General features: G+C 37.2%; 1 protein-coding gene across 1 annotated transcript in view; it reads right to left on the bottom strand.

The window, feature by feature from the left end:
* MACROD2 (mono-ADP ribosylhydrolase 2) overlaps positions 1 to 11729 on the bottom strand; it is a 2068729-nt gene extending 2057000 nt beyond the window's left edge. The window contains exons 1-2 of the mRNA XM_071221798.1: positions 11447 to 11729; positions 3315 to 3431 (exon numbers count right to left, since the gene is read on the bottom strand). Coding sequence (XP_071077899.1) covers positions 3315 to 3431; positions 11447 to 11492 — 163 coding nt within the window. The 5' untranslated portion in view covers positions 11493 to 11729. The remainder of the gene's footprint in view (positions 1 to 3314; positions 3432 to 11446) is intronic.
* Between the last annotated feature and the right edge of the window lie 1052 nt (positions 11730 to 12781).

The following is a 12781-nucleotide window of genomic DNA, read 5'->3' as shown; positions in this document are numbered from 1 at the left end:
TACAAATAAAAATTGATATTATGTACCAGAATTGCTTTAAAATAGTCTGGGAAAAAGGTACTGGGAGCTCTGATATAGATGAAATTAAAATTTTAAATTAAATTCATTTAAATGGCCACATATTAAATGTTAGAACTGAGTAATGGGTACAAAAATCTTCATTATACTCTCTATTTTTATATATGTATTTAAATGCTCATTTTAAAGTTTGAGAAAAAATTAAAACGAACTGCCCTCTGTAGACTGTTAACCTCTGAGGCATTCTTATTTAACATTGATTGAGCCTACCTATGCATGAGGCACTATCCAGGTGTTACAGACACAGTACAGTAGGAGAGACAAGCATTTTTAAATTCCCTACAAGGCAACTGACAAATTAAACAGAATTATTACAGTAATTGCTAATACAGAGGAAAAATTAATTAGAAGCACCTAATTCCAGAGATTTACTAATAGTATTTGATAAATATGGACATGAACAATAAAACAAATGGATTTTTGTTTTGGTAATCATCTCCTATTCTTTTCCTCCTCTGAGCCATAGATTCCCAATACTACCATAGTAGTAAGTCAAAGTAAAAATACCGAGTGGGGCAAAAGTAGGTTTACAGTTGTTCATATGGAAAATAATGCAATAATTAATAAATAATAAAATAAACTGTTTTGCATATTCACAACTGCAAACCTACTTTTGCCCCACCCTATATTATCTGCTTGCTTCCTCCTTTCTACATACACACTGATTTTATATTGTTTGACTATTTTTGCTTTCCTTTTATTAGGAGAGGTTAAGTCAAAGCATGACTAACACATTCAGCCTCTCTCCTTTTAAAACTTTCTACAATATAATAAGAAGCACTTAATTAAAGTAAAAGAAAACTGAGCAAAGTAAAAAATAAATTTTTTTAAAATAGCTTGAGAAGTTTCCATGTTATCATGGATATCAAGGCCAAAATGACCTTCTATTAAAACAAAGATAATGATAAACTACTAAATTTAAAATTGATATGTTGTGCTAGTCCAATAAGTACTGTCCATTTCCTAAATATCAGAAATTATCTTCTTTTAAAACTTAGTTTGAAATCTCATACTTAAAAAATAAAACTAATATAAATATCAGTACCTACTTTTATATATATATATACACATTTATAAACAGTGCATAAGATAAACATTTCAAAATAAAATATAAAAATGCAACTATAGTTGTCCTTTATGATTTTTTAATTTATATTTTTCAAAGATCTTTCAAACTGTAAAAATATTAAAATTTTGATGAATATTTTAGTTAACCAAGACTGGATATGTAACAGTGGAAGAAAATACTCACAAAAGATATATATTATGTAAAGAAATTAACAGATATTACATGTAAAATGAACCATTCTGTTTCATGCAAAAGGAGAGGCCAGTCACCAATTTCTGTCACAACAGAGAGGAGCAAGTAACATTAGATAAAGAGAATAAAACATTGTTAAATAGAGATATAATTTTGATCATATTACCTAATTCCCATGAAGGCCTGTTATTTTCAAAACCCATGAAGGTAAAAACTAAAATACAGAGCAGTTGTAAACCACTTATAAAGCTCATATTGGGAGACAGAATTAAATGCACGGAATCTTGTTAGAGATTAACAATGTTAGATGTTACTCAATGTATCTTAACTGATTTGGGGGACATATTTTGTTATGTAGTGTCTCTAAAAAATCCAACACTAAGTTCATAAAAACTCCGTTCAACCTACACTGTTGCATGCTGAATGTTCAAGTAGAAGCAAACAACATAAAGACCAAGCCTCTACGCAGAGGTGAGCCACCCCAACACTGGGCAATGCAGCCCAGGTATCACTACCACTTTGTCAATGATTGGGTCAGCAACAGAAATCTACTTCTATCTCAGGAGGCAAGTTTTTTTAAAAAAGAACACCATGTACTGCATCCTTAGAAAACTGACCAGCTAAAACTGTGACTAAGAAAGAAAACCAGATGAAAGAAGCACTGGAAAAAAGAGATTTACTAGCATAAAAAAAATGAAGCTGAAATATTTAATACCAGTTTCTTAGAAACAAAAGAATAACAGATCCAAACATTAAGAAGCACGTGGTCCTAGGTGAGACAAGGCCCAGAATTGTCCTTTTGATCTCTAGTTCTGTATTCTTTTCATTACACACCATTACCTACTCTTCCAATGATGTCTTAATTAAACCATTATTAAAATAATTTGCATTTACTTAGGACACTAGACAAGCAGGTCAGATGTATACATCCCAATCAGCTATGACCCCATCAGAACTTGGGATAAACCCAATAGCAACTTGTTCAAGGGCACACATTTGCCCTCACAGAAAAGCAAAATTCTGTCCAAACCCCAAACACTCTGGCAAATGTGTTTTCTTCACAAATACTAAAGCTTAATTTGGCTGTTATTTCCCAGATTTTGTCCATTGGAACTCTGTCTAGTCTTCTTATTCTGGGCTATAACATCCTGTATATTTCCATCAAAGACCACAATTTATGAAATCAGCATGTTCTAAGTCCCTTTTATAAATTACCGTTCTTTAGTATTCTAAAAAGCACCCTGTTTCTTCAAACTTAACATCCAGGCCAGAAACACCAATTAATGTTAATTCAGATATAAACATATTTAACATACATTTATTGTTTTTTTTAATTTTCTTCCATGAACATTTCTAATACTTATAATTTCATTTATATTCTAATAGATATATCTTCCCTCAATCTAGACTCTCATTAAATCAAAATAAGTTTGCCATACAGTAAATTTATCATACAATACTTTATATGTAGACAGACCACACAAAAAATATACTCTTCTCAAAATTATGTGAAATGTTATTTGTTTTCTCTATTCTTCTTGATGCACTGTCTTTGAACTGTAGCCAATCTTTAAAATAAACTTGAAGAAATCCAATATAAATTAACCTAATCAAAACAAACTCAGGGGCATGCCACCAAAGTAGCAATCCCTAATATCATTTGCTCCAAAAACTACTGCACAGTAATTTTTTAATAGTGCCCATAATAGAATACCATAATGTAATTTTGGTGTATTTCAGAATGGTTAGGGTTAGGATAAAAAAAATACAATAAGTAAAAAATAATAATTTTCTAAGTTTAAATAATGCATGATAGATTGCTAAAAATAATTAAATGACAACCAACACTGATTTCAAATACCAAATTGTCATCTCTTTATTGAATGCCTGTTAGTCATTTTGTCAAAAATTATCCTGCAGAAGTCATTAAAAAAAAGCAACAGTATCTACCTGAAAAATATTCTGAGAAACTTACCATCATTTTGGCTCTTGCCCTTCACCTCCTCCTTCCATGATAGGATAGTGTTCAGGGGAACATAGTCCCTTATGTATTCTTTACGTCTTTCCTCTAGGGACATCTTCAGTAAGCGTTCTTGCAAAATAAAAGCAGAATTTCCATTTGTATATAACTTTTAAGATCAGGAATTATTTTATAATTTAAATATTAACCATGTTAAACTACCAAAAAAAATCAATGTGGGCTTGAGAAACACCAAAACGCAAATCTAATGACTCTAGATTTAAGTGTTAAAAGGTGTAAAATTAATACCATATGAGTAGGGGAAAAAAATAAGGACACTCTTTCAACCAACCTCTATTGACAGTCTACTATGTACTAGGTGATATGTTTATACACTACAAGTACAAAGGAGGTCCTTGACTTTGAAAAGTTCACAAGACAAAAGAAGAAATGGGTAACAGGCAAAATAACAGCTTCATAAATAAAACACTAAATCCTAAAACTGGTATGTACAAATGCTAAGAGCACAAGAAAGGCAGCCACCAACATATTTTCTTAATTTGAAAATGCCATCTGCAAGAAAAGTGCACTTTTAATTTAATCACACCTTTCTGGAAGTGATATAAACAATACTTTAAATATATACATACATCTTGATTACAAAGGTAAATATTTTTAAATGCATCTTAGAATTGATAGTAATTGGTGTCATTTATAAAGAGTTCACTGGCCCTGGCCAGGTGGCTCAGTTGGTTGGAGCATCGCATGGTACACCAAAAGGTCGCAGGTTTGTCTGCTAGTCAGGGCACAGACCTAGGCTGCAGGTTGCTCCCCTGTCAGGGCACATGCAGGAGTAAACCAATAAATGTTTCTCTCTCACATTGATGTTTCTCTGTTTGCTTCTCTCTCTCTCTCTCTCTCCCCCTATCTCTCTCTGGCTCTCCCTTCCTCTCTCTTTCCCTAAAACAAACATATCCTCAGGTAAGGGTTAAAGAAAAATAAAAAGAATTCACTGCGTGCCAGGTACCATACATGTATAATTTCACTGAAATAATCTTCCCAACAATTCAGTATATTGACAGTATTAGTATCCTTACTTTGCAGGTAGGGAAATAAAGCACATCAAAGTTCAGTAGTCTGTCCAGTGCAAGAGATCTTCCCATGAAAATCCAATCAGATTTCCCCATCAGTCAGAAACTATGGCCAATATGATTAGCCACTACACTGTACTACCTTCTCAGGAAAAGCAGAGTCCCCCAAAAGATGTGATGTGTGTGCTGGTAAGACAAGGAGATATGAACAGTTTAATGAAGCTGCAAGATATGCTATGAAAACGGAAGTAGCTACAGAAGTGAAAAGCAGCTTGAAACATAAGTTAAAACAAAATGTAATTTAACCTTTATTCTATAAAGGAGACCAGTAATATTCAAAGTTGAATATGCATATCCCAGAAGGTACATAAAACAATCCACTAAGATACAAGGAAAAAATGTATAAAATTTTATTTGTATATTTAATCTAAAGAAATAAGGAAAAAATAAAATTTACTAATAATTTTCTTAGTTCTGTAATAATATATTTTTTTTTAAATTCTGTACTCAGAAAACTACACAACACTGAAGAAAGGAATTAAGGAAGACACAAACAAATGGAAGCATGTACCATGCTCATGGATTGGAAGGATTAGTATCATCAAAATGTCCATACTACCCAAAGCAATTTATAGATTCAACGCAATCCCTATTAAAGTACCAATGATACATTTCACAGATATAGAACAAACATTTCAAAAATTTATATGGAACCTGAATAGCTGCAGGAATTTTGAGAAAGAACAACAAAGGAGGAGGGATCACAACACCTGATATCAATCGAACTGTATTATAAGGCCACTGTAATCAAAACAGCCTGGTACTGGCATAAGAACAGACACATAGACCAATGGAACAGAAATAAACCCAAGTCTCTATGGTCAATTAATATTTGACAAAGGGGCAGAAGCATAAAATGGAGTAAAAATAGCCTCTTCAACAAATGGTGTTAGGAGCTCTGGACAGCTACGTGCAAAAAAAATGAAACTCGATCACCAACTTACGCCATACACAAAAATAAATTCAAGGTGGATAAAAGACTTAAATACAAGTCATGACATCATAAAAGTCCTAGAGGAAAACATAGGCAGAAAAATCTCAGATATTCCACACAGCAATATTTTCACTGATATTTCACCTAGAGCAAGGGACATAAAGGAAAGAATTAACAAATGGGACCTTATCAAATTAAAAAGGTTCTGCATGGCTAAATAAAACAGCATGAAAATGAAAAGAGAACCAACTGCATGGGAAAACATATTTGCCCTGCCCATGATACCTCAGACAAGGGATTGATTCCCAAAATATATAAAGAACTCACACTTCCACTCCAGGAAGACAAACAACCCAATTAAAAAATGGGCAAAAGACCCGAACAGACAATTCTCCAAGGAGGACATACAGAGGGCCCAGAGACATATGAAACGATGCTCAGCATCACTAGCCATCATAGAGATACAAATTAAAACCACAGTGAAGTAACACTTCACACTGGTCAGAATGGCCATCATAAACAAATCAACAAACAAGTGTTGGAGAGGATGCGAAGAAAAGGGAACTGTAGTGCACTGATGGTGGGAATGAAGACTGTTTCAGTCACTGTGGAAAACAGTATGGAATTTCCTCAGAAAACTAAAAATGGAACTGCCTTTTGACCCGGCAATTCCACTGCTGGGATTATATACTAAGAACTCTGAAACATCAACCCAAAAGAGCCTATGCACCCCAATGTTCATAGCAGCACAATTTACAATAGCTAAGTGCTAGAAGCAACCTAAGTGCCCATCAATAAATGAATGGATCAAAAAACTATGGTACATTTACACAGTGGAATACTACACAGCAGAAAGAAAGAAGGAGCTCCTATCCTTTGAGACAGCATAAATGGAACTGGAGAGCATTATGTTAAGTGAATAAGCCAGGCAATAAGGGATAAATACCACATTATCTCACCGTTAAGTGGAACATAATCAATAAAACAAACAAGCAAAATATAACCAGAGACACTGAAATTAAAAACAATGTGACAGTAACCAGAGGGGAAGTAGGATGGTATAATGGAGGGGAGGGTTTTCAGGAACAACTATAAAGGACACATGGAAAAAACCAAGGTGGGGTGGAAGCAGGGGAGGGAGGTGGGGATGGCTGGTGTGGGAGGGGAGTGGTGGGGGATAAATGCAGACAACTGTACTTGAACAACAATAAGCAATTTTAAAAGAAATAAAAAATAAAGTGAGCTTAAAAAATAATATTAATAATAATATTCAATATATAAACTGACACTGGCATCCTCACTCATTCTGTATGTCAGCTGTCACGTATCACATACTTTACCAAAAGATGTATTCTCACTCTCCAATTCTATTTCAGCATATTACAAGATGTCATAGTTTCAGTAAATGGCTTTAAGGATAGTATCTAGTTTTAGATAATCTAACCCTCAGAAAATAATCACTTTAAAAGATTCTTCCACAGAAATAAACAGCAGAAAGTATTAATGTAAGCATAAGTAAACAAGAAACAGGGAGCCATCATTTTTCCCAGCTCCTAGAACTGGCTATCTTCAGCCACATAAATAGACTGAACAACGATCAAAAAAAAAAAAAAAAAAAAGCCATAGTTTAATCAGATGTGATATATTCAAATTGCAATATTACAATATTCAAGAGTCAACACCATATTGAAATTCAGATGCCCACAGGGCATTTAAGTTGAAATAAAAAATCTGGAACTTAGAAAAGCGGCTTGCCTAGAGATTTTGGAAATTACAACCTGAACTTCTGGTCCTGTAAGAAGTTCATAGGGAAGGGTAAGAGAGGAGAGCAAACCTTAAAAAACAACACTTAGGGAATAGATTAAAAAAAGGGGGGAATAAAGTAAAGTTTAGATGTCACATGGGGCACAAGGTAAATCAAGGTCCCAGTGATGTAAAAACCAGCAGAGAACAGAGTTTTAATATTTAAAAGAGGAGACAAACTACCAATTGCTACAGGAAGATCGGGAAGAATAAAAATTAATAGGCCACTGGTTTCATCAACTGGGTCACCAAAGGCACTGAAAAGAGAGCAAAGTGGCTAACAAAACTGGGTTTTAATCCCAAATCATGCAAATCTATGTGATCTTGGGTTACTTAAACTTTTTATGTCTCAGTTTCCTTTTGAGATAGGTTGGCAGGTATATTCTAAACTTACAGATTCAGCAACTAAAACAGAGAGGTTCCATCTAAGGTTCTACATATAGTAAGCAGTACAACTAGGTTCAAATCCATGCAAATGGTGTTCAAAGCTTTTGACCCTACAGTATACTACCTCAGGATTGTTGTGAAAATTAAATGAGATCCCATGTAAAGTACCTAGAATAGTGCTGAGCGGGATTCAAACAGTAACTATTTCATATTAGTAGCATCATCATTGTTATTACTAAATGACTTTAGAAATATTAGTTTTATTAGTGTAACTGAGATCTGGGAGGCTGGCTACAAGAGACTGAGAAAAGGAAAGTGAGAACAGCGAACTCCAAGGTGAAGCCCTCTGGAAGGAAGGCTACTTTCAAAGAGACTTGAGCCATTCTTAGAGGCTGAGGAGAGAAACCTGAAGATGCTCAGAAACTAAACATACCCAAAAGGGAATAAATGATTGCAGAAGCTCTCAAAGAATTCAGGAGATAAGATAAATAGCACAAGTAGAGGGGTTAATCTTAGAAACAAAGAATAAATGTGCTTCCTCTAGGATACAAAGAAAGCTGAAAAGACAAAGGTCATGTGAAGAAACAAATAAGACTATGCAGCTGTTCATGTTATATGACATGTATTTCCTTCCTCTCTCTCTCTCTTCCTCTTTCTCTCAGTCTCTTTCTCCTGAGCTCCAAGGGCTCTTCTTTTGCTATAACTTGTTTCCTGAGCCCATTTCTTCTACACCTCACTTCTACCTCTGTAACTGTCTTAATAAACTTTCTCCTATTAAAAAACTTTTTAAAAGGCAATATCATCTGTCTAGTAGGAGGATAGGGTCTTGATGAAATAGGAAGCTTGAAGGGAATGGAAAATTTGAAATAATCACACAGAGGAGGAAAAAGGATGACTAGAATTTACCAAAGCTCGGATCACTAAAATGGAATGTTGTAATACCATTGATCAGATTGAAATATATGAAGCACCTGTAGTTTTAATAAATGTCAGAAGGTGCCTGTGGGAATGCAACCTGGCCTCTGTCACTCCATTTATTTAAAATTTTAAGTGTGGGCACTTTAAACAAAAGAAGGTCAATAAGACAGTAAGATAAAACAATGAGATAATTTAAGTTTCAGTACTCAAAATGATAATATACATTAAGTAGTACTGAATTATGGCCCAAAATACTAGGTCAATAACATCTAGTTAACATGTATGGACTTGAGAACTTAATTATTTCTTTTTTTTTAATTTTTGTTGTTATTCAATTACAGTTGTATGCCTTTTCTCCCCATCCCTCCACCCCACCCCAGCTGAACCCACCTCCCTCCCCCACCTCCACCCTCCCCCTTGATTTTGTCTTAATTATTTCTTTAAACAATAAGACATACCAAGGGCTACATACATATACTACATAGTTTCTGAGGTATTAATCAAAACTTTTCCTTAAAGAATACTTCATCTTTGCAATATCATTTTTGTTATGTATATAATGTGCACCCATGGTTTTTGTGCACATTATACAAGGGGATTATTATACCTATGGTATATAATCATTGGACCCATAGATGATGTGCACCCTAATTCTTCCCTCAAAAATTTGGGCAAAAAAGTATACATTATACAGAGCAAAATACATAAATCCTTTTTTTTGTTAACCAAGCATATAAACAGATCTACTCACTAGATGTTATACTGTGTTAAAATGTTTATACAATGCCTTGACAATTCAATGAGGTAGGTAAGCCTTTAGATTTAAACAACATCTGCAAAAATATGATACCATTCTCTCCAGTGTAATAAAAGGAAAAAGGTGATGCATCCTATCAGCTTCTTTAATACTAACTACTGTACTGGAAATCCTTAGCTTCTTCTTGATGGTATTATATATATATTAACTATTTCCAAAATAGACATCCTGATAAGACATTGAGACATATATTAAAGCCTTCAAGTCTCAGTAACTTTTCCCTTTAACATTAAACCTCAGGCAAAAATGGGTTAGTTTGGACAAAAAAACATAGTTTGTTAAATGCCTTAATAGTGCATTTGCTTCCTTATTTAGAAAATATTAATTTGGTTATATTTGCCCCTATTATTAGAAGCAAAAGAAGAACTAAGATATTAAGAATTCTAAAATGCCTGCTTATCACAGGTCAACTGTGTAGATGTTAAGTGAAAGAAGCATTATAACATCGTTACTCAGGAACATTATCTATTATGACAGAAAAAATAGTTCTTAAGTAATTAGTATAAGCTCATCAATGACTCATGTATTGAAATCAATCTCCATGTCTTTCCTTATTTTGCCTTCATTATTATCAATAATACAAAGCTAATATTTCAAGACCATCAATAAAAATGGTCATGATTTTTCAATGCTTACAAGGTAAATCTTTGTTGAAAGTGTGTAGTGACTGCTTTACAAGAAAGTAAAGTGGCTGCTACTGCAAAAACAAAACAAAAATATTTCACAATACTTTATATATCAGGCTATTATTCTCAACATTTGTTTTGTGACACCAGAATTTCTAGTTCTATATATGACCATAATCACTAAAACATAATTACATGACATACAATCTAATCTTTCAATATTATAGAAACCATTTTAATCAGTTGTTGTGTTAATCCTCCCAGCAGTTAATTTTTCAAAAATCCCTTTTCATCCCTTTCCTTGTACATTGCTTGAAGTAGCCCCTATAGAGAGGATTCCTTTTCCTCATTCATTCCATTTTTTGTCCACTATTTGCCTAGGTGTTTACAAAGGCCAGGACTTGCACCCAGTCACCCCTTTATCCTTCTTCTTTAAAAACAAGATACTTAAGAGATTTAACCCACCCTCATTGGACCTCACTCCATACACAGGTTTAGTATATCTTAGCAGGTGCAATGCAAGTACTTTTTGGTACATTTCTGTAAAAAAAAACCTAAAGAATAAAAGGAGTGAAAAAAAGAAAAAAATCTCCAGAGACTCAAGTTTTACCTTACAATATTATCTAACTATAAGGCCAGAGAGAGAGAGAGAGACGAGAAAAGAGGGATGGATTGCACACTTCTGTATCTTACAGAAATCAGTGCCACTTTCACTGATTTGGATAAGCCTTGATATGCACAAAATTCAGGGGTGGGTTCATTCACTGAGTAACATCAGTCTCACACTCTTACTCCAAGCAACTTTAGACTATGAATGGGGATGAAATATTGAGAAACACACTGCAGAGAGACAAGCCCATTTAGATTTCTCTGAAGGCACTTATCCTCATGGACAAGACGCTTGTTTTAGGTTTCCCCTAGAGTTCCAGGTTTCAAGGCACACTGCGGCGCATAAGTGAGGGACCTAGAGAAGAGGTAAACACCCGAAGGTGGGGACACTGCAGGCTGACAGAGTGGGGGAATCAGAGGCAAAGAGTGAATAAATGAGGGTCGGCGGGGCGCGGAGGCGCAGCAACAGCTGCAGCAGGTGTGTCCGCCGGCGGGCATGTGTCCGCGGAACCCGCTGGCCAGGTGGGCGAAAGTCCCGGCAGGAGCCCAGAGACCGCGTAGGACACCAGAGGAAGTTGTCCGGGGAGATATCGCGCGGGGGCCCACGCTGCGAACGAGGCTAAAGCAGCCCAGTCTGGAGAGGTGACCAGTCGCGGCGCACGGCAGAGAGGGGCGTGCGCCCACACGTGGGCGAGCTGCAGGTACCCGGGAGCAGCGCGTGCTCGCCGGCTTAAGCGCGCGCGTGTGTGTACACACTGACACACGAGAGAGGCGGCACCGGTCAGCAGGGCGCGAGGCGGGACGTCGGGCGGAGGGTGCCGCGGCACACACAGCCCTGACCCCAGCCCCCAACCCACAACCACCCGCACCCCCGCACCCCTAGGACTCGACAGGCCGATTACCTTTCTCCTCTCTCCACACCTTTTTCTTCTTGTTGCTGGGATACATGTTGCCGTGGGGGTGGCCGGCTTTAAACTGCAAGTTCCCCAGGCTCACGGGCAAACAGGGTGGTGTGGAGTAGGAGGGGTGGGAGGGGGCACTCGGGAGAGAAAAAGTGAAAAAGGCTCCACGTCCCACGCCGCTCGCTGCTCTCCAGTCGCCGCCCTCCTCCCTCAACCCGCGCTCGGCTTTGGTTCCCACCCGCCTCGGCTCCGCGGACGCCGTCGCAGCAGCACCCCAGAGCCTGTCAACTAGGTCACGCCTCGCGCTAACCTAACACCCGCGCAGGCCCCGCCTTCCAGCCGCTAGCCAGCGCCACCTCCCATTGGCTGTACCGCCCGCCGCTCTCCGCGTTCCAGCCACCGCGCGCCCCGACTTTGTCCACAGGGCGCACGCGCAGGCGCAGGCTCGAGCCCCTCGCGGAGGACGTTTGGGAGCTGGAGGGGGCGGAGTCAGGGCGTGAGGGTGCTTGAAATGGCCTCGTGAGGGGGGCGTATGAGGAGCGGACATCAGAAAGGACAGGAAGAAGGCAGACAACTTCCCGCAGGTTTCGAGGCGCTGGGAGGTCCTGAGGGCGTGGTGTATAGGCCAGGTGCTCCAGGTGACTGAAGTGTGAGCTGGGGAGCCCTGCCTTAGGGACTATAAGATGAAGTGGGAGATCTGAGTCAACCTATAATGGCCATGCTCACTCTAACTGGCTCGTTTGCACGGATTTTATCAGATAATATGAAGCTTTCTTCTTGGTGGGCAAATATAACGGAAAGAAATTAAAGGATTAGGAAATGGTTCAAGATCATATACAATGCCCTCCTGAACCTTGTAGTAAAAAATTGCAAATTTCATTGGAGTTCAGCGAAGGTTAGAAAGAACGGAGGAAAATTGGACTACTCAATTGTTTTAAGAATCAGCAAATAGTATACAAGCAAAATGTTATATTGGAAATAGAAGCCTTACGTCAAAGCAAATTCAAATAAGTGCTAACCTGAGCCCTGTCATTTTTTTGTTTTATTACTCCACCAGTTGCTTCAGGTCAAGGTGCTGGTCCAAAGGCATTAAAGGACTGGTTTGATTCTGGGTAATATTAAAATCCAGTTTCAGTAGAGTCTATTCCAAGAGTAGATTGACCTAGTATTTAGAGAAAGTTTGGTAACACCCTCTCAAAATTTATTGCATTTCTAAATATCAGAAAATCCACAGAGCTGAGTTGGTGGTTGCATTGAATCCACATTTATTTGACAGTTGGAGTGCTCTGTTATATGTGTTCTACTTAAGCAAGGTGTGTAAGACCAAATAATTAC

This window comes from Desmodus rotundus, chromosome 6, assembly GCF_022682495.2.
Source record: "Desmodus rotundus isolate HL8 chromosome 6, HLdesRot8A.1, whole genome shotgun sequence".
NCBI lineage: Eukaryota > Metazoa > Chordata > Mammalia > Chiroptera > Phyllostomidae > Desmodus > Desmodus rotundus.
Note: the sequence above shows the minus strand (reverse complement) of the source record. Positions and strands in the feature narration are given on the sequence as shown.